Source organism: Sceloporus occidentalis, unplaced genomic scaffold (genome assembly GCF_023333645.1).
Source record: "Sceloporus occidentalis isolate IW3139 unplaced genomic scaffold, rSceOcc1.0.p SCAF_1, whole genome shotgun sequence".
Lineage (NCBI taxonomy): Eukaryota > Metazoa > Chordata > Lepidosauria > Squamata > Phrynosomatidae > Sceloporus > Sceloporus occidentalis.
The window spans coordinates 3386405-3414206 of NW_028316981.1; the positions used below are offsets into that span (position 1 = coordinate 3386405).

General features: G+C 43.9%; 1 protein-coding gene across 1 annotated transcript; it reads right to left on the reverse strand.

Moving 5' to 3' along the window:
- On the reverse strand, window positions 1-27802 carry LOC149320399 (uncharacterized). The gene is made up of 8 exons (XM_089501136.1): window positions 27708-27802; window positions 25415-25946; window positions 24449-24575; window positions 12251-12352; window positions 11857-11958; window positions 7481-7584; window positions 6581-6701; window positions 1-5615 (listed from the first exon to the last, which is right to left on the reverse strand). Exons 2-8 carry the CDS (start codon window positions 25829-25831, stop codon window positions 4732-4734), a joined length of 1857 nt encoding a protein of 618 aa, XP_089357262.1. The 5' UTR covers window positions 25832-25946; window positions 27708-27802; the 3' UTR covers window positions 1-4731.

Below are 27802 nucleotides of genomic sequence, written 5' to 3' on the forward strand. Positions count from 1 at the left end.
ATTGCTAGCAATTTACATTTTTTAAAAAATGTACATGTACATTCGAGTATGCTGTATTCTTCTAAAACATACCGCAAGCAGATTTCTGTGGCAATTTATAAACATTCTTGAGAGGTGTACAGTGGATATTTGCATCAAGCATGTAGAATCCAGCAAAATTATTTTTCCATCTTTATATAGAAGCAAAGTGATCAGTTTCATAACCCTGAAACACTGTGAACTACAGTGGGCAAGAGAGGAAGTGTCTCCTGCAAGCCCCCAATTGCTCTACTTATGCAAGGTTCTTTTGGAATTCTGAGCAGGCAAGCTCCTGTTAATAATAATTCATTTATATTTCCCGCCTCTCCCTGCAGATCAAGGTGGGATTACAACAGAAATAAAATTACAATGAAACAATAAGAATTTATATCAACCCCCCCAATCCCTCCCAGCTTTAAAACAATAAAAATACACATTAAAGTTCCAACAAGAACACAATTTAAAATAATCAAAGTGGAGAGGACCATTAAGGTGGATGTGGGTATCCTTTCTGAGGTCAGGTTGGGAAGGCCCGCCGGAAGAGATCCATCTTGATAGCCTTTTTAAAGGCATCTAAGGTGGTGATGAGACGGATCTCTTCCGGCAGGTCATTCCACAATTTTGGAGTTACTGAAGAAGAAGTCCTCTGGGAAGTAACTTGTCACTAATCTATTTTTTTGTGACTGTAATAAATCTTTTCCAGAGGATCTAAGAGTGCAGGGAGGCTTGTGTAGGAAGAGTGGCTCCCGCAAGTAATCTGGACCGAAACCATGTAGGGCTTTAAAGGTGATAACCAAAACCTGTACTGCTACTGGAAGCTAATTGGCAGCCAGTTAAGAGAATTCAAAACTGGTATAATGTGGTCAAACGTGGATTTACCAGTGACCAGTCTGGCTGCCATATTTTGGACTAGTTATAGCTTCCGAACTTGGCACAAGGGTAGCCCCATGTAGAGTGCATTGCAGAAATCAAGACAAGAGGTTACCAGCGCATGTACCACTGCTTCTAGGTCCCCCTGCTCCAGTTGAGAACTAGAGAGCCAGCATGGCATAGTGGTCTGAGAGTTGGACTATGACTCTGGAGATGAGGGTTCGAATCTCAACTCGGCCATGGAAACCCACTGGGTGATCTTGGACAAGTCACACTCTCTCAGTCTGAAGAGGAAAGCAAAGGAAAAACCCCTCTGGACAAACCATGCCAAGGAACTCCCCATGATAGGTTCACCTTAGGATCACCATATATCAGAAAAGACCTGAAGGCATACAACAACAAGAGGTTTGGGGAGGATGTAGAACAATAAAGTACTCTGTTGTTTTTAAATGTATTTTAAATGTTAACAATACAACATTTTCAAAGTCAAATATTTTTGAAGGTCAGATTCCTCTTTGTTCCTCCGAGTTCCACTTGTTCTTGCTGACTCTTTACTGATTCTCTATTTCTTCTTTCTCCACCATGATGGTGCTCTACTTTCGCAGCTGGATGAGCAGGAGAGAATGTTCCAGGAAGATCACTATTCTGACAATGAAAAGCGCTGGGAAATTGCTGCTGCTGTTGGTGTTACCCCTCAGTGGGTCTTTACTGATGATCAGAAATTTACCTGATTTGGATGTAAAATGTCTGGTTGGTTAAACCATCCTTTAGGAGCTGGCAGTAAGCATCTAGTCCAAAAGTCCTTCAAGCTGATAGCTTCTTTTGCATGTTGTTTTTGGTCCACCAGGCCTGATTAGCTGGCAGGTGCCATGGTCCTAAAAGAGATCCAGTGTGGTATAGTGGTTTGACTGTTGGACGATGGCTCTGGAAACCAAGGTGGGCCATGGAAACTCACTAGGTGACTTTAGGTGAGTCACACCCATTTACTATAAGGAACGACTTAAGGAGCTGGGGATGTTTAGCCTGGAGAAGAGAAGGTTAAGAGGTGATATGATAGCCCTGTTTAAATACTTGAAGGGATGTCATACTGAGGAGGGAGCTGACTTGTTTTTAGCTGCTCTAGAGACTAGGACCCAGAGCAATGGATGCAAGCTACACGAAAAGAGATTCCACCTCAACATTAGGAAGAACTTCCTGACAGTAAGGGCTGTCCGACAGTGGAACACACTCCCTTGGAGTGGAGTGGAGTCTCCTTCCTTGGAAGTCTTTAAGCAGAGGCTGGATGGCCATCTGTCAGGTATGCTTTGATTGAGAGTTCCTGCATGGCAGGGGGTTGGACTGGATGGCCCTTGCGGTCTCTTCCAACTCTATGATTCTACTCTTTGCCTGTCTGTTGTTGTTGTTTACTGTCTAAATTGTCACTGATCTTTTTAACATGTTTTAATTGTAAAGTGTTTAATTCTATTCTAAGCAGGGGGGATGGGGGATATGATATGTATCATTTTTAATGCTGTAGCCATCCCGATTGCTTGAGTGCAGATGGGGCAGGATATAAATAAATGTTGTTGTTGTTGTTGTTGTTATTACACACTTTCAGCCCCAGAAAACTTAGGTTTGCCTTAGGCTTGCAATAATTTAGAATGACTTGAAGACATATAACAACACTTCTGAAAGATCATGCTGTTCCTGAGGTGTGTAGAGCTATATGCTTTCTGTTGCCGTTGGATCAATAGCTATTAATCTAATCTACTATTCCCTCAAGGGAAAGTATGTGGCTTCAGTGTTTCAGTCTTTCAAAATTACCAAAACAGCTTACTCAGTTGATATTTGTGAGTAAAAGAGATAAACTGAGGAAACAGCTGTATTATCTCTTCCTTATATTCAGAAATGTGAGATCACAGTGGATCTCTCAGGCAGAGTAATCAAATTATCAAGGCAGAAGCTGAACAACTTCCCAGAGGACTTTCTTTTCTGCTGGTCCGAATCTTTGGGATGACCTGCCAGAGGAGATCCATCTTATTGCCACCTTAGATGCCTTTAAGAAGGCTGTCAAGACAGATCTCTTCCGGTGAGCCTTCCCAGACGGACCTCCCGAAAAAGGATACCCCCATCCACCTCTTAATGGTCCATTCCATTTTGACTACGCTATTGATGTAAGTATTTTAATTGTTAGATTTTTATTATTCTAATGGTGGGAGGGAGGGTTTAATGTAACTTTTTATGGTGTTTTGTATTTTTATTCATGCTGTAATCTCACCTCAATCTGCAGGGAGAGGCGGGAAATACAAATACACAGGGTCTTAGAAATGAGCTTAGTCTTTTTTGTAAAACATTTAAAATAGCTTTGCTTTCACATTATTGTGAATAGCTAATACCCCAGGGGACAGGATCAAAATTCAAAATGACCCAAATACACTAGAAAGCTGGGCCAAAGCTAACAAAATGAAATTCAATACAGAGAAATTTAAGGTACTGAATTTAGGGCGAAATATGAAATGCACAGATAGAGGATAGGGGACATTTGGCTTAAGGAGATTACATGTGAAAGGGATCTAGGAGTCAAAGTAGACCACAAGTTTAACATGAGTCAACAGTGCGATTCGGCAGTTAAAAAAGCCAATGCAATTTTAGGCAGCATCAATAGAAGAATAGTGTCTAGATCAATGGAAGTAATAGTGCCACTCTATTCTGCCGTGGTCAGGCCCCACCTGGAATATTGTGTCCAGTTCTGGGGACTATTCAAAAAGGATATTGAGAAATGGAGCATGTCCAAAGGAGGGCGACTAAAATGGTGAAAGGTCTGGAAAACATGTCCTATGAGGAACGGCTTAGAGAGCTGGGGATGTTTAGCCTGGAAAAGAGAAGGTTAAGAGGTGATATGATTGCCCTGTTTAAATACTTGAAGGAATGTCATATTGAGGAGGGAGCAGGCTTGTTTTCTGCTGCTCCAGAGAACAGGACCCAGAACAATGGATGGAAGTTACAGCAAAAGAGATTCCACTTCAACGTTAGGAGGAACATCCTGACAGTAAGAGTTGTTCGACATTGGAACACACTCCCTCAGAGAGTAGTGGAGTCTCCTTCTTTGGAGACTGAATGGCCATCTGTCGGGTATGCTTTGATTGAGAGTTCCTGCATGGTGGGAGGTTGGATTGGATGGCCCTTGTGGTCTCTTCTGACTCTATGATTGTATGATCTGTTCCAGATCCCCCCAGGGATACCCAAAACTGCAGCTGCTCAAATCCCATTGTCCCTAACGGCCATGCCAACATCAGAGAGTATGGGACTTCAGGTAAGCCTGGGCCTGTGCAGCCCTCCTCTCTCAAGCCTGGAGGAGTTGCACTTTCAGGGCCAGTGAGTCTGGGTGGGTGGCCTCCATTCAGACCTGGTCTGGACTGCCTGATTAAAAACAGCACTACCACCACACTCCCAGGGCAGCTGAACATGGTGGAAATGTGGCCAGGCAGCCAGGCCCTGCTGCCTCCTCCACTCCAGAGGAGGAGGAAGGGCCAGTCCCAGCAGGGACCAGCCTGCCCAGCTCTTCCCACCCCAAGGAGAAAAGGCGGCCCTGAGAGAGACAGATATAAGGAGGCAGGGGAGGGTCTTTCTGAGGTAATGCACTCCTGGCTTCTGAGGGGCTCTTTAGGGGTCCCTAATGGCAGTGTGGCCACATGCACATGCCGCCACTGGAGACAACTGGGGGCTTGCCATCCATGGATGCTGAAATCTGCAGATGGAACTTTGAAGCAGAAATAGCACAAGAGAAGGTTATAACAGAGCTATACAAAGTAAATCCAGAAGCATGAAGGCTGCCTCTCCAAAAATATTCCACTATTCACATTTCTACACCTTCTTTATAGTGTGGAGTTTGTGATGCTTCAAAAGGTGTGAATTCTGAGCAAAACATTTCCCACAGTGCTGGCATTTGTACAGCTTCTCTCCTGTATGGACTCTCTCATGCCTCAAAAGGACTGACTTCTGAGTAAAACATTTTCCACACCGCTGGCATTTGTATGGTTTCTCTCCTGTGTGGACTCTCTGATGCCTCAAAAAGACTGACCTGTCAGCAAAACATTTTCCACATTGCTGACATTTGAATGGTTTATCACCTGTGTGGCATCTCTGATGAGTTACAAGGGCTGACTTCTGACTAAAGTTTTTTCCACATTGCTGGCATTTGTATGGTTTCTCTCCTGTGTGGATTATCTGATGGACCACAAGGTATTGCCTCTGAGCAAAACATTTCCCACATTCCTGGCATTTGTATGGTTTCTCTCCTCTGTGGATTATCTGATGGATCAAAAAGTTGGACTTTTTAGCAAAAGCTCTTCCACACTGCTGGCATTTGAATGGTTTCTCTCCTGTGTGGCCTCTTTGGTGTCTCTCAAGGTGCGATTTGTGAGCAAAACATTTTCCACAATGCTGGCATACGTATGGTTTGCCTGTGTGGACTCTCTGGTGTCCTTTAAGGTGTGACTTGCGAGCAAAACGTTTCCCACACTGCTGGCATTTATATGGCTTCTTTCCTGTGTGGATTCTCTGATGAAACACAAGGTGTGACCTCTGAGCAAAACATTTTCCACACTGCTGACATTTGAATGGTTTCTCTCCTGTGTGGACTCTCTTATGTCTCTCAAGGTGGGATTTAGCAACAAAACATTTTCCACACTGCTGGCATCTGTATGATTTCTCTCCAGTGTGGATTCTTTGATGAATCACAGCTTCTTCTACAAAGAAAGACAAGGACAGACAAGACTGAATCTCAGCGTTAAGAGAGGAGGGTCTCTGGAATCAACATAGAGCTAAGAAAATTCAAGTAGTAAAAGAAACATCAGAGAAAAAGGAGCTCTGTGTCCTCTTTCCCTACCTTCATAGATATTAGTCATAAATTTACCAAGCGGTTAGTGTTAACCGGTGAGAACTAGCTCAGATCCTTGTATCTCTTCCCTGCCATTCTATTTGACAGCGTCTCTTTCTCAACATCTCTCTTGTAAACACATACACAGAAGGTGAGGCAGGAAATACACTTTGAGGCCCATTTGGAGAGAAAGGTAGGGTAATAAATATATATGCATTTTACAGACTTTCCAAAAGGGCAGTCTGCCACCGCCCTTGTTTGCTACGCGAGGGAACCGCAGCATACAAACTGCCTGGCTTCCCTGCGCAGCAAAAAGCTGAAAAAAGTGGCTTCTTCTTGCGCCGCCGTTGAAGGACGCCAAGACGTGCAGACCTAGGCATCCGTCACGTCAAAATGGCGGCGCCCATCTGGATAGGGCACTGCCATTTTGACGCCCTTGTTACGTGCGAGGGGCAAGGCACGTCAGGAAGTGCCGCCCCTCACGCGTAACAACGGCGCCCAATTGGGGCTGTCTATAACATGCCATAGTCAGCCTTTCTTAGCCATGGATATTTTTATCCATAGATTCAAGCATCCACAGCTTATTCCAAAAAGCAAACCTTGAGTTTCCATTTTATATAAGGGACACCATTTTATAATGCCAGTGTGTTTAATCAGACTTGAGCATCCACAGATTTTGGTGTTCACAGAGCTCTAGTGCTTCACTAAACGGCAAACTGCAAGATTCCACAGGATGTTGCTTTAACAATTAAAGTGGAATCATACTGCTATGATAATATAGTATGAAAAGATCCTCCCTCTCTGTATGAATGGCAATGGGTTTGAGTTCCTTACCCACGGAGACCACATTCTCATAGTTTTCCATCATCATTTCGTTGTACAAAAATCTCTGGTTCCGATCCAGCAGCTCCCATTCCTCTTTTGTAAAATGCACAGCAACATCCCCAAAGGTCACCTGCAACAGAAAATAGCATCCCTCCAGAGAGTGACTAAGTAAAAGTGGAGGAATGCACATCTTGCATCCTAAATATTATTTGATCACTGCAGAATACCGATAGAACAGGATACGTTTGAATATTCTCCCATCTCCTTTCCTTAACTCCATGGATCTTCAAGAATAGGGCATGGGGGAAAAGATAAGGCTACAGTCTGGGTCCTGGATGTTATAGATTACTCCTTTGAAGGATGATTTTGTTTAGCACATGGTAACTCTTTCAGGTAGGTCTTCCCAATGTGCATTATTAACTAGCCTAAGTCTAAGGCAGTCTCAACCAATCAGAATATTTTTTTTATTTCCAGCCTGTATGTTTAAGTTCTTTCAGTACATAAGACAAAGACCACCACAAGAACCTCTTCCCATCCTTGACAGCCTTAAAAATATGAAAACCACTATTTCAATAATTAGGAGTTGCTTCCTTTCATGATGGCTCAAAATCAGCTGCCTTAGTCAGGTGCCTCCCTCCACCAAAAGGGTGACCCAACCCTTTCCATGGGTTGAATGCTAATGCAGGAATAGAACAAGTCCTTGTAAGGAACACCATCGTCGACAAGCCCTGTCCCACCACTCTTGGCCTTGACTGGCTGGGAGGGGAAGCAAAGTCAAGATGGCAGGAAACACTGATCAACTCAGGCAGTGCAGAACAGAGGATGACCTCTGACCATATATCACATCCCAGACTGGAAAAAAAAAAACCCAATGGCTCCATCACAAAGAAGGAGAGGGTGAATATTAACCTGTTCCAAGGTTATCTTCCGTGTAGTTTCTGCCACGGAGAAGGAATTCAGTGTAGGTTCTCCCTCCTCCCTTCCTGTAGAGTTCGTCCTGGACTTATGAACATCTGCAGAAAGATCAAATGGAGGCATTCTACATGTGAACTCAGTTAAACAGTATTCCATGGATTCCCCCAAAAGACAATGTGGAGAAAAGGCGGTTTGAAACATGGGCAATCAGAGTGAGCTTGGCAACAGCCAATGGGAGCTTAGCCAAGAAAAGGTGGAGGCTACTCCCAGGAACAAGTATAAATAGGAAGAGAGGAGCCTGAGTAGTTAGATAGGGACAGAGCTCTGAAGTAGAGTTTGAGAATTATCGTATATACTCAACTATGTTGACCTCATGTATAAATCGAGGGCAGGTTTTGGGGCCAAAATTATGGATTTTTATAGGACACGTGGCTAAATCGAGGGTAAAACCTAGGGGCATGTAACAAAGGATCTAAATGATGTAGCAATAGAAAATAATGCCAAAGAACCTACAAAATTCCAGCAGGCATAACTTTGTGCTCACTTTAAAGGCTAGATGAATGAGAGAATAGAGGGAGATAGTGCTTCCAGGACAAATTACACTCTTTCCTTTCACAGAGGATGAGAGGATGTTTCCCTTTTTAAAAAATGAGAGTTAAAGTACAGTACCTACTGTACAGTACCCATGGCTAAGCCGACTCCTTTTTTGGGGTCAATTTTTGACCTAAATTTCTAGACTTAAACATGAGTATACACAGTATTAGACCCTGAGGGGTTTTAACAGTGAATGTAGTTGAGTTATACTGCTGAGCGGGGCAGTTGGATAGGGGGTTTGAGTACCCAGGTTAAGGACTAGGAGAGTCGTTGGTAAAAGGTGTCCAGAAAATCCTGAGGAATTACAGCCAGGAAAAGGCTTGGGAAACCTACCATAAACTGTTTGAATGATGCATGGCCTTAACAGAGGTCAAATGTGGAAATTGAATTGGTGTAGCTAGGAAAGTCACAAAGTAACAAAAAATTTTAAAGCTCAGAGTCTAATCAAAAGTTTTATGAGAAACTGTAACCTGGAGACCACTTATAGCAGTGGTTCTCAATCTTCCTAATGCCGTGACGCTCATGTTGTGGTGACCCCCCACCAATGGTCTCGGTTCCTAAGACCATCGGAAATATGTGTTTTCCGTTGGGCTTAGGCGACCCCTGTGAAAGGGTAGTTCAACCCCCAAAGGAGTTGGGAACCACTGATTTATAGAATATAGTAACAGATACTGTAAAACTTTGTAATTGTTTAAGCAAATAAACAATGTATCAATTCTGAATACCAACCATAAGAATGATACTGCAACCAAGAATCTTTTAAATGACGTTTCCTCTTTTTGGTTCAAAGTGTGGTTGCTTGAGGTATTTTAAGAAAATACAAATAAAAATCTACCAGGAATTAATAATACCTTTATTGCTGAGAACATTCAAAATAGCGAGTGCTCTGTCTCCCTAAAGGATGGCACTGGGAAAGGGAAAGTGTGGCAGGAACTCGAGTGAGAGATCAGAGTTCAAGCGTCTCACCACGCAATTTGGTGCCAAGCAGTGGGGTGAAATAAGAAAAAACTAGGGGGTTCTGAGTGAAAATTTCACAGTGCACCCCATTAGTTATTGATGGCAGCTAAGTAGTGTAGCCATCACAGACAATTAAATGGTAAATCCAGCTGGAACATATAGTGGAAGACAAAATAACTGAACTGAGGCTATCATACTTTGGACACCTTCTGAGATGACATGACTCATTGAAAAAGATGGCAATGATCAGTAAAGGAGAAGGCAACAGGAAAAGAGAAAGAGAGTACTACAGGTGGATTAACTGAAGGAAGACAAAATGCTGAGTTTGCAAGATCTGATTGAGCCTGTTCATATGATGGTCTCTTGGAGGTCCAAAATCAAAATAGGCTAAACTTCTTTGGGCTGCAGATAGGTTTTAATTAAATATTAATTAATTTATAATATTAATAAATATTACTTAGTAATATTAATTAGAATTATTCAATATTAATTCTGTCATCCTTCTCTGCCAGGTCCTCTTCTCAGGAGAAAGTTGAGTGGCAGAGGAGCCTTGCCTGCCATTCTCTTCCTCAGCCGGGCTTTCTCCTTGGGAGCAGGCCGAATGATGGAGGAGCCTTGAGAGACGAATGTTTGCTCCTCTTACTCCTCTGCTGTGTGGCCTTCCCAGGAGAAAGTGGGGCAAAGGATGACCACTTGACCCCTCTCCCCCTCCCTGGTCCTTCTCTTGGGAGAAGGCCTGTTGAAGTAGCATCAATGCTTGTTTGTAGATCTATGGTTATTCCTTGAGAAGTGGCAGTGGTCCTCTACACAGGAACACTGATTTATCTCTATGGTCATTTGGTCAGTGTGACTGTGAAGAGGTCACTTCCTCCCCCTCTCCTCTTCCTGGGGGTTAATTAACCTTTATGGTCCTTTATTTGCTCTCTTCTTTCTCTGTTTTTCAGACAGCATGGATGCACAAACCAGGCTGTGCTTCTAAGATTTGTTTTTCTTCTTACTCACACATGGGACTCAGCTTTTAGGGACCTCTGTACCAAATTATAGTTTTCTCTACTGATTAGTTATTTTGTAGAACCTAGATGTAAGGAGTCACAGACAGGATAGGCAAAGTGGTGAGGAAGCACAACCTTCAAATGGTTTACAAACCGACAAAGAAAATCCAGCAAATGCTTCACTTAGCCAAGGGCTCTGCAGGGCTCTTTCAGGTGGAGAAAAGGCAAGCCGGGGCGGGGGGGGGGACTGGGCACATGGCCCATCCTTCTTCCTTCACAGACCTGTCTCAGCCTCCAGCTATCTCTCTGGAGAAAGCTGGAGGCCAGAAAAGCTCTCTGGGGAGGAGCTACTGGCACACACCGGTCACTCCTCCTGCCTTCTCCCTTTTCCTGGCCTCCAACTTTTTGGGAGAGGGCTGGGAGGAGGAGCCAGACGTGTGCACCTCTGGCTCCTTCTCCTGGGCACCATTTTCTAGCTTCCCACTGTCTCGGAGAGATGGTGAGAGGCCCAAAAATGGCAGGGAGGAAGCGAAAAGGGCACATGCGTGCCTCTTCCACCTTCTGCCTTGCCCCGTGCCTGGCAAAATGGCATTGTGTGTCACCCGTGGCACGCGTGCCACAGGTACATCATCACAGAGCTATGAGATCCAAATATAAGCAGCTACCTTCCCTGAATTTTATCAAACTGTTGTTGCTGTGTTCCTGCTTCTGTGGGTCTCTGCCCATTCACGGCTTTAAACGGTCCCATTGTAGTCAAGTACATTTGCATTTTCCATGACCACGTTTGATAATTTTTGCCAAATAATATTTCAGTGGTCATTATGGTGTTGTTAGAGTAGTAAAAGCTTTGTTGCAGGCAAATATCTTCAGGAGAAGGAGTTTAGAAAAAATATACTCTGAGATCCCATAACCCCAAAATGTGGGGTAATTTAAGTGTCCTAAGGCGTCAGCCTTTTTAAGGAAACAAAAATATTTAAATATCAAAAATAAAAGCCAAGCTTGTTAAGAGTCTGGCTTTAAATTAGCAGAGTAGCAGAAATGTGCCTTTGCCTAACTGTGCTTCCCTAAGAGAGAGAAATGTCTTACATTAAGAAGAATTTTAGAAACATCAAATGAAGATCTGTATGCAAAAGTAATAACACCACTTGCCATCTATCTGGAGACAACAGAAGAATATCTAGAGACTGAGATCAATAGACTATTTACAATTAACTTTCTCACAGCCAGAGAAAAAAACTTGCCTAGAGACATAGGCAAGATCAAAAATTCAAGATGAGATCCTAAAGACATTACAAACAAAAACTGCAAATTGATGGAAATACAATAGGAATATTTAAAGACACCCCTGCCACAATATTAACAATATGGCAAGATTATAAACAACTAACAAAGTTATTCAATAAACAAAACATCAGGTATTCATGGGATTGAATAGAAGGAGTACTAGTAAACTACAAACAAAAAAGATACAGAATTAACACCAAAACTAAAGCAGAAGACGTTATAAAGCAACTACACAGGGACAGGGAGAAAGGAAGTGAGCAAAAAGAATCAGAAAATCAAGTAAAAGAGGAATAAAAACAGTAATGAACAAGACAAGAAGATAGACAAACAATGGAAAAGAGGAGAAGAAAAAGAGGAGAAAGAAAAGGTCAGGATAAAGAAAAAAGGCAAGATCACTGTTCAAGAAAGAGAGGGAAAAGAAACTGTGAGACTGAGCAAGAGGAAGATGATACAGAGACAGAAGAAGGAGAGTTTGAGGGAGAGAAGATAACAATAGAAGACTCAAATACTGAAAATTATAGACAATTGGAAACAGAGTCTTACCAGCTCTCCCTCTTCGTGAGTTCTCTGTGCGTTTGTTTATTTTCTTTTTCTTTCTTTTAATTTTGTATTGAGAACTATGAGTAAATCTTTGTATATGTGTTCCTGGAATGTAAAAGGAATAAATTGCTTTTATAAAAGGGGGGAAAAATCATTATTTGGATCAGTTAATGAACAAGACAAGAAAATAGATAAACAAGAGAAGAGGAGGAAGAAAAGGTCAAGATAAAGAAAAAAGGCAAATCACTATTCAAGAAAGAGAGGGAAAAGAAACTGTGAGACTGAGCAAGAGGAAGATGATACAGAGGAAGAAGAAGGAGAGATTGAGGGAGAGAAGATAATAATAGAAGAAGACACAAGTACTGAAAATTATAGACAACTGGAAACAGAGTCTTACCGGCTCTCCCTCTTCGTGAGTTCTCTGTGCATTTGTTTGTTTTCTTTTTCTTTCTTTTAATTTTGTGTTTGGAACTATGAGTAAGTCTTTGTATATGTGTTCCTGGAATGTAAAAGGAATAAATTGCTTTTATAAAAGAAAAAAACCTTTCATTATTGGGGGGGGGGACCCCACTATGATATTCTTTGTCTGCAAGAAATAAAGATAAAGATAAAGATTCAATCTACTTAAAAATACAAAATTAGGACAATCCTTTTGTTCTCTACATGAGAAAAGGAAACGAGGAGTTTTGTTGTTTCAAATTAAACAATAATTTGGATTTAAAAGATGTATGGATCTCATATGGTCAATCAGAGGGATATACATTTCATTCATTTCAATACACCTCTTTTTCTTGCATAGATATGTTTCTTGTTTCTGCCTCCTTATTGCCTTAAATAAAAAACATGTCTGTACTCCCTAAAACCGATTCTGACCATAATCTCAACAGAACTAGAGGGAGAAAAATACACAATTGGAGATTGAACACGATTGGAGATTGAACACTCTTTCAATGAGTGACTCAAACTCTGAATCCATTACCTCATTCCATTTCTCCTGTTCCTGCTTAGGATATGATAACAGCTCCTGAAAACCTTCAGGTTCCTCTGCTGTCACAGTGCAGATCCTTACCTCTTCCACAACAAACCTGTCAGGTTGCCTCCTTACTCTGCCAAGATACTTACTCTTCCACTCAAATAACTTTTAGTCCTTCCTGTCTCATCCTCACTGTCATTGCTGGTCTGTGTCCCTGTCTATACCACAGACTTCTTCTGGTTTGACTCAAACTTTCCTGTTGTTATATTTTGTGTGTGTGTGACATGGCTGTGGTGTCATGTGATGTGCTTGGCTTTTCTTCATGTGTAGCCACTGGCAAAACCATCCCTCCATTTCTGGTATTTGTTGTCACATTACCCAACGGTATGAAGACATCATGGTTGCAGTGGATTTTCTCCAACCTGAGTGCCCATCAAAGTTCGCACTTCTTGAGAACATCACCCTTTCATGACCCAAAGAAAATCTGTAACTGTTCCCCTCATAGCCCACCAAATCTCAGCCTTTTCCATTTAAGTTCTCCCTTCCTTCAGAACTGAAGTGGAACCAACATATTGGGATACTGGCCAAATACCCTCAGGTATTTGAGGTTGGGTGTCCACCCATACAATAGGAAATATGGGGTCTGTTGGATAACAGAGCACCACATCCTAGTGATGAGATAGCACATTGTCAAAGTTGTTGGGATGTAGAGTCCACAATAAAATGTACAATGTGGGATTTGATGGCAACGGGCCGGCCATTCACCAGCCAGGGGTCATCACCCAATCAAGCGCTGGCTGGGGGGAATTTGCACATTCCCTTGACAGTTGGCCTTGGCAGTTGGTCTTGGCAGAAGGCCAAGGATTCTGTTAGAGTCAGATGACTTTGTGGCTTTCTCTGTTTGACGGATGGTGGACTGTGGAGATGTCTAATAGATATTGCTGTACATATTGGAACTTCAAGAATAAAAGCCTCATCTGAGAGACCTTTGTCTACAGTGTTCTCTTCAGTTATTCTGGAAGGGGAGATGTGTTTCTCCATCTCACAAGCTGCTGCCTACAGAGTCTGAAGGAGGTGATCCTGGCACCAAATGTAGCTGTGGTACCTCATCATGGACTGCGCAACAAAGCGATAGCAAAAGTAGCCTCTCCCCACATGCTGGGAGATGCATTCACAACCAGCAGCATGCAGTCCTGCAACTGACTGATGAGCCCTATCCCTTCTCTCTGTTAGTCCATCGTCCTGCGGAACAGCAAGATTTGTGGTATTGTGGCATATGCCCTTTTGCTTAAGCCAATTCTGTAAGTTGTGACAGAGGAACTCCCCTCCCCTATCCATGACCAAGGTGCCAACCTTGTATGGGTACTCCCTTCCAACTGAGCTGACCCATTGTTGTTTTTATTGTTGTGTATTGTACAAACTTTGTTGTTTTTATTGTTGTGTATTGTACAAACTTTGTTGTTACCCGCCTTGATCCCCAAAACGAAAGAGGCAGGATATAAATAAATATTTATTATTATTATTATTATTATTATTATTATTATTATTATTAAATTTCTCAGCTGCCTCACTTTTGGCTTTAAGCAAATACAGATATCCAAACCTGGTGTGCCTATCAACAATTACCATTATAAAATTGTTCCTGCCTTCACTCTGTTCAAAAGGCCCTGTCAAGTCAGAATGTACTACTTGAAATGGCCTTTGAGTGGTGCACTTGCTCTCTTTTGCCACACGGTGGTAATAATAATAATAATAATAATAATAATAATAATTTCTATCCTGCCTCTTCAATAAGATCGAGGTGGCTTACATCATAAAAACATATAACACAATAAAATAAATCCCATTATCCCCCTTCCATAAAACAAATCCACATTATTACAATACAAGCAAACATTTCAAAAATGCACAACATTTTAAAAATACAGTTAAAATCAATTAAAATAATCATAACTGAAGCAAGACCTCTTGGGGCAGTCAATATCAGTGGAGCTGGACCGATCAATCAGGGAAGGCCTGTTGGAAGAGATCCGTCTTGACGGCCTTTTTAAAACCGTCAAGATTGGTGATGTGTTAGGGCTACCTAACCTACAATTGTATTACAGCACATGTGCCCTAACATGGATAAAAGAATGGATAAACTTAAATGATGAAGAACTGTTGGCGTTAGAAGGAATTAAATTAGAAAATGGTTGGCATGCTTACCTATGGCGGGGTACATACTGCCGCTTTGCGGCGGTCTGCCGCCGCCGCCAGTAGGTCCGCGGGGGAGCCGGAGCCTTCAGACGGCCCGACTCCTGCGCGGACCGAAAAAGAAGCTCCAAAATGGAGCTTCTTTTACCGTCGCGTTTGCGACGTAGCGAGGCGCCAGGGGCGCGCTCGCTACGTCACAAGCGGCGCGACGCATACGGACGCTCAGCGTCCGATACGCAAAGATGGCGGCGCCCATGTGGAAGGGGCGCCGCCATCTTGTACGTATAGAATACGTACTAGGGTTAGGGGGGTGCGGAAGCACCGCCCCTTCCTAACCCTAGTATGTATTCTATACGTACTAAATGGCGGTATGTATCCCGCCTATGTTATGAAAGGAAAGACCTTAAAGAATGGAACAAACACATAATAAGAACTTTAATTAAGATTTGGGAAAAATATAAAAAGTTTTGGTATACTGGAATACCGAGATGGACTTCGGTCCAGGAAGCATTTTACAAGTCGGAGGAACCCAAAAAAAAAGAAATGGCTTAGGTATTCTGATATTCTCATTAAAATAGGAAAAGGACAAGGAATTAAGACAAAAGAACAACTAAAAAAAGAAGGAATTGAAATAAACTGGCTTTTTTACTACAAATTAAAAGGAAGGTATAACAAAGATAAAAATGACACTGGTGTTGAAACAGAATTAAATGTTTTGGACAAAACAATGCTTAAGGGACAGAAACATATGGTGACAAAGGTGTATAAAATATTACTGGATATTGAACTAGAAGGTGAATTGATCAAAGGAAATATGACTAAATGGATGCAGGACATTCGAGAGTCAATTCCATTGTGTAACTGGGGAAAAACATGGAAGAAAAATCTGAAATTTACTAAAAGCACTAATCTAATTGAAAACTATTATAAGATGCTATATAGATGGCATTTGTCCCCACAGAAAATGGCAAAAATTAAAGGGATGAATGATAGTAATTGTTGGAAGTGTGGAGAAAACAATGCAACATTATTTCACATGTGGTGGGATTGTAAAATCGTGGAAAAATTTTGGGAAGAGATTCATAAAAGACTTCAATATATTATGGAATGTGAAATAGTAAACCTCAACTGTATTTATTAAATATTACGAAGACTTTAAAGGAAAACTATGTCGAGAGGAAATAGAGGTAATATTGTATTTAGTGACAGCAGCACGTTTAGTCTTTGCTAAACATTGGAAAGGGGGAAAACAAGATCTACAGGAAGAATGGATGATTAAGGTAAATGATTTGATGGAAATGGACAAAATAACTATGATGATCAAAGAAAAGACAGACCAAAACTTTCAAAGAAAATGGAAAAAAGTATCTAAACTATGGGAATGAAAACAAAAGGCGAAGGAAGAAAAGGGAAAGGGAGGGAAGGGAAGGGGAGAAGACAGGGGACAGAAAGAGGATTGAATATATATATATTTTTTCTTTTATATATCCCTTATTTATTTCTTGGCTGGAAATAAAACAATACCAGTCCTAAATGTAAAATGGATATGCTGCACAGTAATATAAAAATAACGAAAGATGACAAAGAGATAATGCTGTCTTTTCGTTCTATCAGTATAACTACATTAATAGGTTAGAGAAACATTATAAATATGTTTTTGCATGTTTATTTGTTTTGTATGTATGACTCTTCTTTTGTCATTGTTTGTCATTGTTCATTTTGTATGTTAAGTCATTAATAATAATAATTTTTTAAAAAGGAAAAAAAAGATTGGTGATCACTTCCAGCAGGTCTTTCCATAATTTAGGAGCGGCAGATGAAAAGGCCCCCTGGTTAACCGCAGCCAGCCTGGTCTTTATTGGCTGCAGTAAGTTTTTTGCTGAGGACCTAAGTGTGTGGGGTGGATTATATGGAAGAAGGCATTCCCGCAAGTATGCTGGACCCAAGCCATGTACAGCTTTAAAGGTTATTAACAACACCTTCTACTGTGCCCAGAAACTAACAGGCAGCGAGTGAAGAGATTTTAAAATTGGTGATATATGGTAATATCAATCTCGCCTTCCCTTGTAACAGTGTTTCACCCTGTTATCACCATATCATCCATTACCCTGCACTACTTTTATTGCCGCTCCATGGTTGATGACATCTGCCTCCAATTGACCACTTTTTGGGGGAAACCCTCCCCTTCCATTACCATCTCTCTTCATCAGTCCTGCTTCTATTTACTAAAAATGAGTGGCTACAAATAATAATCGTTGTCAGTCCTAGTGCTCTCATCATCTACAAAGGGCGAAAGGAGGGGCGGTCTTAAACCACTGCTCCCTGGCGCGTGAGGTGTTGCCGCTGCTTGCGCTGCCACTGCACTGGCATTGCTGGAAAGGAGGGGGAGGTGGGTTTTAACTCTGGACAGACCTTTCCCAATTTTGCTAAGTTTGTGAAGCTAGCGTGTCCCATTATCCTTTGCAAACAGTCAGCACAATCTGAACATTCATAAGAGTTCATTTAAGACATTGGCACATTCAACTTTAGCAACCATGTGATAGAGCACACTCTTTTTCATTGCTCAAGCACACATATTCCCATTATCCCATAACAAAGATGGGATGAAAGACAGAAGGCTTGTGCTCCCAAAGATCACAGCCCCACGTTGACTCCCAGGAGGGGAGGGGAGGGGAGGGGAGGCCTCACAGCTGAGGAAGCCCCTGGTGAGAACAGGCAGAATTATGCTAGGCTAGCAACAACCAATCAGGAGTCAGCTGACAACAGCCAATAGAATGTTGTGGTAGCAACAGCCAATCAAGAGAAAGCTAGCTACAGCCAATCAGGAGTCAGCTGGAGACAGCCAATAGAAAGTTGCCAGGTAAGAGGAGAAGAATTCCGTTGCTGACAGTTGGAAGTCAGAGAGGGTTTTGGTTCCAGACAGTGAGGGTCTGTTTGTGTGGAAGTCCAGAGGTTATGGACTGAGAAAGCTAAAGTGTGGGAGTGGCTCTATGACAGAGTCTGATAGGGAACAAGTTCAGAAGTGAGGGACATGGTCCTAATACAGCACTCCAAGTGAGGGAGTGGCTGGTCTGATATTCTGAGGGATAGGGTTAGCCTGAGGGCTAGAATAGAAATAGGGTCAGAAGGATAACAGTAAATGAGGACAGTGAGAGGGTCCTAAGTGAGAGTAAGGATAGGTTGCATACCTGTAACAGTATTTCTTCGAGTGGTCATCTGCGAATACATACAAAGGGGTTTTACTGCGCCTGCGCAGTGCTCTTCGGAAACTTCTAGAATCACTGGGCAAAGTACACTTTGCAACTTTTAGCAACTTTCTGGCAGTAGCTCTGCCCATCCCTTATAAGCCCTCTGCGTTCCCGCTCTTTCCCCAATTCCAGAATTTACGCCACGTAAGTGACATGAGAATGAGCCAGTCAAGAGCAGGAAACTGAGGGGAGAACAGGCGGGATTTGTATGTATTCACAGACGACCACTCAAAGAAATACTGTTACAGGTAAGCAACCTGTCCTCCTCCTTCGTGGTCTCTGCGAATCATACAAATGGGTTGAGACTGACAAGCTTCGGTCAGCGGCAGAGGGAGTGGCATGAGACACAAGTAAGGTTCAAACAAGCTGTGTTTATTACACAATAAAATCATTGAACCCAAGAAGTGTGTCACTTGTAGTCTGTACTTAAATAAATAGTACTTAACTTGTTCAAGTGAAAGGCACATAAACAGAACACGCTAGGTCATGCAAGATCTATGCAAACCAGGAACGCTGTAAACAAGCCAATTCTGGCAAAAGTCATTAATGCAGTGTAATCAATGTAAACCTGAGACCAACACTGCCCTCCCAAAGGCTGCGTCCCATTTGGCCCTGGTGTCCAGCCTGTAATGTTTGATGAAAGTCAAGAAGTGGAGAGGTAAATGGGACATGGGGAGGGAGGGGAGGAGAAACAGGGGGAGGAGGGAAGGGATATGGGCTGCACAAATTGGAGCCACTGGAGAAAGAAATAAACGGTACTATGTTAGATAAACTGAAAATTTCAACGTTAAACACCAAAGGTCTTGGTTCAGTGATTAAATGAAGAAGGATTGAAGCTTTATTACGAAGGGACGCAGCAGATGTTATCTTGATTCAAGAGACACAGCAACGGCAACAGGGGGAAAATGAACCGAAATTGAACTGGGCAAAGAATTACAAGAAAGCATTTGGAAGCTCTAAATCAAAGGAGTAGCAATAATAATTGCAAAAAATGTAATTTTGTAATAAATAAGGTAATAAAAGATGATGAAGGAATATATATAATAATACAGGGAGAACTAGGTGAGGATAATTATGTATTTGTGAATGTATATGCACCAAATGAAAAAGGGAATTCTAAAAAAGGGAGATAAGCAGTTTTGGTGGCTCTCATCACATAATTTGGTGGCAGTGGCGGGAGGACACAATCCATGGGGCTGCCACAATAGGAAAACAGTTGGGTGAGTGGGACTCATCATGCACAGAAGCTCCACATTGACCCCCCAAGAGAGGAAAGGAGGGCTCACAGCTGAGGATACCCCCGATAATAATAATAACTGGTTCAGAATGCTGCAGCCAGACTGATCACCAGGACACCAAGATCAGATCACATTACACCAGTGTTGAAATCTCTACATTGGCTGCCGATTAGCTTCTGGGCTTATTACCTATAAAGCCCTACATGACCTGGGCCCGAGTTACTTAAAATTACACTTCTTATAAAATACAATCCATAAACTCACAACACAATGTCAATTCTATAAAATATCTGTATCAACATCTCATTTCAAATAAACATGCTCAGAATAAATGTCTTCTTATAGTTGTTTATAGAAGATCGGGGGGGGGGGGGGAGGCTCGCCGGAAAAGATCCGTCTTAAGTGCCTTCTTAAAGGCGTCTAAGGTGGTAATAAGATAGATCTCTTCCAGTAAGTTATTCCACAGTTTGGGGTCCATGGCAGTAAATGCTCTATGGGAAGTTGATATTAGTCTAGTTTTTGGATAATCCAGTAAATTCTTCCCAGATGTTCTGAGTGTGTGGGGCGGATTGTATAGGGATGGGTGTTCCCTCAAGTAACTCGGGCCCAAGCCATATAGGGCTTTAAAGGTGACAGACAACACTTTGTACTGTGCCTGGAAGCTAATCGGCAGCCAGTGAAGAGATTTTAGCACAGGTGTTATGTGGTCTGATCTAGGTGTTCCAGTGACCAGTTTGGCTGAGGCATTTTGCACCAATTGAAGCTTCCGAACTTGATGTAGAGGTAGCCCCATGTAAAGTGCATTACAGAAATAATAATTAATAATAATTTGTTTTATTTATATACCGCTATTCCAAAGATCATAGCAGTGAACAGCAAGTAAGCTAATTTGCCCCCAATAGTCTGGGTACTCATTTTAGCGACCTCGGAAGGATGCAAGCCTGAGTCGAGCTTGGGCCCTTTTGCTGGTCTTGAACTCGCAACCTTGTGGTTTCGAGTGAATGGCTGCAATACAGGCATTTACCCACTGCGCCACCAAGACGAGAGATTACCAGTGTAAGTACCACTGCTTCAAGGTCCTTTTGGTCCAGGTAGAGGCACAGAGGCACAGTTGGCGTATCAACCAAAGTTGATACCAGGCACTTTTGGCCATTGCATCTATTTGAGATGATAATTGTAGGGATGGATCCAGAAGTAACACCAAACTGCGAACTTCATCCTTTAGGGGAAGTGTGACTCCGTCCAGGACTGGTTGACAAATCTCCATCCCTGGACTTGGGGAACCTATCGCAAGTACCTTAGTTTTTTCTGGATTCAGCTTGAGTTTGTTTTCCCTCATCCAGCCCATTACCGACTTAAGATAGGCATCCAGAGAAGAGATGCCATCCTTAGTCACTGCATCAGTCGGAGACATAGAGAAATAAATTTGGGTGTCATCAGCGTATTGATAGCACTGCGTCCCATATCTCCAGATGATCTCTCCCAGCAGTTTCATGTAAATGTTAAATAGCATGGGGGACAGGATGGTGCCCTGAGGGATGCCAGATGTCAGCTCTCTCTTAGAGGAGCAGCTGTCCCCCAGCATCACCATCTGGAATCTGCCCGAGAGGTAGGAATGGAGCCACTGGAGTGCAGTGCCTCCAATACTTAACTCCCTCAGGTGTTCCAGAAGGATACCATGGTCAATGATATCGAAAGCCGCTGAGATGTCCAAGAGCACCAACAAAGCCACACTTCCCCTGTCGATGCCCAGACGGAGATAATCGACTAAGGCGACAATGGCTGTCTCAACTCTGTATCCAATCCTGAAGTCGGTTTGAAATGGGTCCAGATAATGATTTTCATCCAAAACAGCTTGGAGTTGGAGGGTGGCTGCCCTCTCAATTACTTTACCCAAAAATGGAAAGAGGGAGACAGGTCTATAATTGTTTCTCGTCAGCATCTAAAGACGATTTGTTAAGAAGCGGTTTAACTATCACTTGTTTCAATTCAGATGGAAATATTCCCTCTTTTAGGGATGTATTAATTACGAGATGCAATAAAGTTTTTATTGCATCCCCTCCCTGAATGGTCAACCACGATGGGCAAGGATCGAGAGAGCACATCATCCTCTTTACACTTCCAAGGAGTTTGTCCACTTCATCGGTGTTTACAAACTCAAAATGATCCAGTATACCACAGTCCGCAGAGTCACTGGACACCTCTCTTATTGTTTCTGTTATAATGTCCGTGTCCAGATCAGCCTTTATCTGAGAGATTTTATCCACAAAGAAGTCATTAAAAGCGTCACAGTAGGCTATAGACTGTTCTAATAACAGGTTCAGGGTGGGAGACAGTTGGGTTAGCTCAGGGGTCAGCAACCTCCGGCCCGCGGGCCGAATGCGGCCCGCGGAGGCCTGGCGGCCGGCCCCTGCCTCCTGTTGCCGCCGCCGCCGCCACCACCCGTCACGGCTTTTCGCCGCTCTGGGCGCCGCCATTTTGGTCGGCAAAATGGCGGCGAAGTCTCGCACGACCGCCCCCGAGGCCCCCTGCCGCCCTTGGAGCCGTCCTTGGGGCCCTCCAGGAGGGCTCCAAGGGCGGCAGGGGGCCTCTGGGGGCCCGGTGCCGTCGCTGGGGCCCTCCAGCGCTGGTGGCCCCCACCAGCTTTTTTGCCGGTCTCTGACGGGGCCTGGGGCCCCGTCAGGGGCCAGCAAAGATGGGGAGGTGTGGCCCCTGGAGGGTGGAAGCTCCGCCCCCAGCACGCAGCCCCGCCCTGGAGGGTGGAAGCTCCACCCCCGGCACATGGCCCCACCCCAGAGGGTGGAAGCTCCACCCTCACACGTGGCCCCGCCCCGGAGGGTTGAAGCTCCACCCCCGGCTTCGGCCCCCCCAGTCGCCTGAGGGACACCAACCCGGCCCCCGGCTCAAAAAGGTTGCCTACCCCTGGGTTAGCTCTTTAACCACCCTGAACAGCTCTGCTGGACGAGACTCCGCTGATGCAATATGTGAAGCACAGAAAGAATTTTTTGCTGCATCGATTGCCACTCCGTAAGAATCTAATAGGTTCTTATGGCATGCCTTATCAGATAAACGATGTTTCCGCCAACAGCGCTCTAGTCGTTGCGCAGCCCGCTTCATTTGGCGGAGGTTCTCTGTATACCATAGTTTTTTGTTTGAAGCGGGCTGGAAAGGACGCTCAGAAGCATCTTGCCTCTTGGATGAGGGAGAACAGGGAGTGGGGCTTCCTTGCTTTAACCCCCATGGCTCCTTCCCTAAGGCAGACCCCCCCCAGCCGCCACCCCACCCCCCAGCATTCACTCCAAAAGAGGGCCTCTTCCCCCTCTTTTATCACATATGAACTGAATATGCAGGTCCCCAAGAACAAAAGCTAGATATGAATAGAAACACACAGGGGACAAGATGTGCCATGTACATCAGGGATGGATAAAGTTGATCTCTAGATGAGGAGATGAGCAGTACCCATGCTGTGTAACCTTTGGGTTGAATGGCAATGTTATGAACCAAATATACAACTCAATGGGCAGGGGGAAGCCCAGTGGTACTGCAAGTACACCAGGCATCAATGTCCCACTGTTTCCATGGAGGACCTGGGAGGCAGTAACAACCCACTAAAATGAATAGCTGAACAGAGATTCAAACTCTAGTGTCCAGAGCTTCAGGGAGCAAAAGCGAGATATAGAAAAGAGCACAAAACTCTGGAATGTCATGCTAACAGAAAAATCAACAGAAAGAGGAAAGGCTGCTAGAGACAACTAAGATTACTCCAAATTCTATACAATACAGTAAAGATTTATTAGTTATGCAAATAAAAATGTGTAACCGCCTCACATGTTGATTTTTGGAAAGAAACTCTATTACAATTGTTGTGCCAGCTGGAGATTTTTTAGTTGGATAATCCAGTAACACAAACTCAAAACAGAGTCTTTTATTTATTGTCAGATGCATTCTTTGCTGGCTTTGTTTTATTATGTATTACATTCTCCTTTCCCTCCTTACACACACAGGGACCTCCCTATATCTCATTCTATCTAAAGATGTGACTCCTGTCACTCAAACTTGGGGCAGTTTAACAACTCTCTCCTAAGATTCTACGCTGCTTCAAGCACTCACAGTTGAAGTAAGTTTCTTCTCTGTAGTAGCAGTAGCTTGTCTCATCTTCCAGCTATCTAAAATATGGTGAGATTTATTTCTCTTTGGTCAAACCATCTCCAATTAGAAAAGGATTTAGTTTGTTATGTATTTATTTATTAATGTCATTATTTGTTTTTTAAACAACAAACTGTATCTTTGTTATTTTTTGGAGTAAGTCTTTATTCTTTAGGAAGACAGATTTAAAATAATAGTCTGACCCACATTTTTGCTGCTCTGCTGATGAAAGCTGAACTCTAATAAATTTAACTTGCATATTTTTGTTTCCCTTTAAAAGGATTAACACACTGAAAACTCAAATTGCACCTCATATAAATGAACACCTACATCAATGATAGAAGCATAAATCTCTGATATGAATATGGAGATATACACTGAATGTACTACACAGCCAAATGCACCCCTAGCTTTGCATCTGGAACCCCAGCAACCCTGCTTGCAGAACTCTATTTCCACAAGGTTGAGCAGAATATGGATGTTCCACATCAGACCCAAATGCCCAATGGCTTCCATTGGGGAAATCAGAGCCGGCGTGCTGAAATACTTACAGCATTTGGGGGCTTGGAGAGCAGGGTTCAAATTCCCGCTCAGCCATGGATGCTTCCAGGGTCACCTTGGGCAATTCACCTGCTCTAAGCTTCAGAGGAAGACAAAGAGAAACCCTGTCTGAACAAATCTTCCCAAGAAAACCACATGATGTAGTCACCTTAAGTCACCATAATTTGTAAATGACATGAAGGCACACAACAAGAATAAAGAGACTTTCACAATTCTGGACAAAGATTCATCCTTACCTTGCAAGGGCAGTCCTCCATCATACTCCTGCTGGATCGCCCTCCGTTGGGGACTCTGCCTAGGGTCCAATGGAGGCTTCTCAGCCACAGGAAGTTCAGAGTGAACTTCTACAATGAGAATTGTGACCTGAAACAGCAGTGAGGATTCAAGATATGGAATGAGAAGGATGAGAAAATGGCAAAGGCTTTGGGAAGGGGCTTGGACTACTGTGCTATGAGACATCCAACCCCAACCAAGTCAGGAAAACGTCAGCCGCCCATAAGCTCAACTTCAAAAGTGACATGTGAAATTACTTGTGTTAATACTTGCTGTGTTTATTGTACGTGGTGGAACACACAAACAATTCCATGGAGCTCATAGCAGGAACTTCTGAAAAACCATGCTTTTATAATTGAGGTCTTCTCATGGACCCATTATATATTTAAACACATATTCATGTGTTTTGTGTGTAAGCAAGAACTGTAACAGGCAAAACCTGTCACTACTCTATAACCTGTACACTCTGTGGCCACAGCACTATTGTTGGTAATTTGTTATGTTGGCTTTGTAATAAAAATAACATAGAAAAAGTAAGCAATGGTAAAAGTGCTTCACCCCTTAGAGCAAGAATTGGCTACTTCTTGGAGTGGGTGGAAACCCATTGTGCTCCTGAACACATTAGGCCAGACTCTGCCACTAGAGTCACCACAGGAGAAAACTGGTTACTGGCAGTGCCAGCAGGGAAACCTGGCACAAAGGGATCCCCCACCTAATTTTAAAACAGACTCACCCTTCTCAAAGGTTTGGTGACTGTGATTCACTTCATCACAAGGCAGATCATCCTCACACATCTCCTTATCAAAGCCAATACAGGGGCATCACATTTCAGCAAGACCTCTTTAGCAGGCCTCTACCCCCCAAGGCTCAGAATAGTCAGCCCAGAGCCAGAACCTGCCCACCTTTGCTCCATGAGGAAGCACTCTCACCTGCTGCTCTTTCTGCTTCTTCTCTGCCTCTGCCCGACTCAGGAGGAAACCTTCTGCCAAGGCCACTGCCTGGGAACAGGTCTCTGCCCCACATTCTCTGACCCAGTTCTTCATCTCCGAGGGCAAGATGGTCAGAAACTGCTCCAAGATCACCAGGTCCAGGATCTCATTTTTTGTGTGTCGATCTGGCTTCAGCCACTGACAGCAAAGACTGTGGAGATGACTGCAAACTTCTCGGGGGCTCTTGCCCTCCTCATAGCAGAACTGCCTGAAGCACTGGTGCTGCATGTCTGAACTGGCTAGGCCCTCACCCAGGGACCTCTGGACTGTCCTCTCCCAGAATCCTCCACTGCTCTCAGCGCTGAGGCCACCAGGACCTCTTTCTCCTTCGGATTTAGCTGAATCTTGTTCATCCATCTATAGGTTTGTTTGCTTTTTGGTTACTCCAATGGAGGCACAGGTTGTCTCAAAGTTATTCCTCCTCAGTCCGTCTCAGAGCAAAGATGTCCTTAAGATAATCTGCTGCAACACCCTGCAAAACCAATACATTATTGTGTTATTAGTGGTATTGTTAGGTATTTACAGAGCATCAGTAATGGACATTGCAGTTGTAAGGCTATCTACCCTGGTCCGGGTATCCTAAAGGCACCAGATCCTGACTGATCTTGGAAGCTAAGCAGGGTCAGCCCTGGTTAGTAGTTAGGTTTCCAACTTGGGTTGTAAAGTAGTAATAACTGTCAGACTCTGTGTGTGTATACAGGAGGGTTTTTTTAAAGTCATTTGGTTTAAATCCAAGAAACAAGCCATGCTGCTTCGCCACATGTGCCCACCCTTCCTAACCCCAGTGTGGCCCCAAGAAGACTGGGCTGCTTCTTCCCAGGAGTCTCCGCTTCTTCCTGGTAATCCCCTCACCCCACAAACAGCAGGGCCTCTCTTCCCACTAGAACTGCCCACTGCCACCTCACAGCATTTCTTCCAACTCTATGATTCTACAATATAAGGGCCTGGTTCCATGCAGACTAGGCAGAGCTCCCAGATGGGGAGGGAAAGGAGACCCTGGGAGGGAGGGGAGCAGGCAGGAGGGTAAGAGGGAAAATTGGAAGGACCCCCAAGTGTGCTTTTTGAAGGTGGTAAAGTTGGGGGGGGGAGAGGGTAAGGACCACTTTTTGGGGTTGAGAAGGTATGGGGCTCTGCGATCCTCCTGTCAAAGGCAGGTCCCCCTCATGTCATCTAGAGGCTTCTCCAGTTTACAAAACATTCTGTAGCAGGAACCCTAAAGGGTGTCTCCTCCTCCTCCTCCTCCAACTCTCCCTCTTCCCACTCCCACTGCCATCCCACAGCAAGGCTCTGCCCCTATGTAAACATGGCAGAGCTCCCAGATGCGGAGGGAAAGGAGACCTTGGGATGGAGGAGGAGGGTTTTACAAGTTGGAGGGGCCTCTGGATTACTTGAGGGGTTTTTCCTTTCCCAGGAAGATTGGAGGAATCAGTCCCCCCCACTTTCTGGACCCCAAAAGGGGCTCTTCCCCCTCCCCATCTTCCCTCCTCCAAAAAGCACATTTGGGGGTCCCTCCCCCTCACCTCTGTTCTCCCTCCCAATGTCCCCCTTTCCCTCTTCCTTTCCTAACTGCTCCCCCCACTAGGCCCCTCTGCCTCTCTTCCCCCCATTTCTCTTCATCCTCTGAAGGCTGAAAGGCAGAATCCCAACTACTTCCCATGCTGAAGACCCCTCCTCAGTACCATAGACTCATAGAGTCGAAAGAGACCCCAACGGCCATCCAGTCCAGCCCCATTCTGCCATGCAGGAACTCTCAATCAAAGCATCTGCTTTGACAGATGGCCATCCAGCCTCTGCTTAAAGACCTCCAAGGAAGGAGATTCCACCACTCTCCACTGAGGGAGGGAGTTCCACTGTCAAACAGCCCTTGCTGTCAGGAAGTTCCTCCTAATCTTGAGCTAGAATCTCTTTTCCTGCAACTTGCGTCCATTGTTCCGTGCTCTAATCTCTGCATCAGCAGCAGCAGAAATCAAGCTTGCTCCATAAAAGGAGGGTCCTCCTTCTCCCTCCCTCCTTCTTTAGGATGCAGCCCAGGAAAAACAGCCTGAGAGGCTGGGAAACGCTTTCTGCCCAGGCGCCCCTTTGCTTTGGGGGCAAATAAAACTCAAGATTAGTCCCCCCATTTCTTTCTTTTAGGGGCTGCTAAAGGAAAGGTTTCAGGGGAAGGGGCAGGGAAGCCTTGGGGCCCCTTCCACCATTGGATTCCCCCCAACAACAATATCCCCCCTTTTTTTACCTGGGGTCTGTTTTTCAGGAGCAAAGAAAGAAGGTCTGGCAGGGAAGCAGATAGACTTCCCAAGAGCAGCAAGTTCCGCTGCCTAGAGAGGCAGG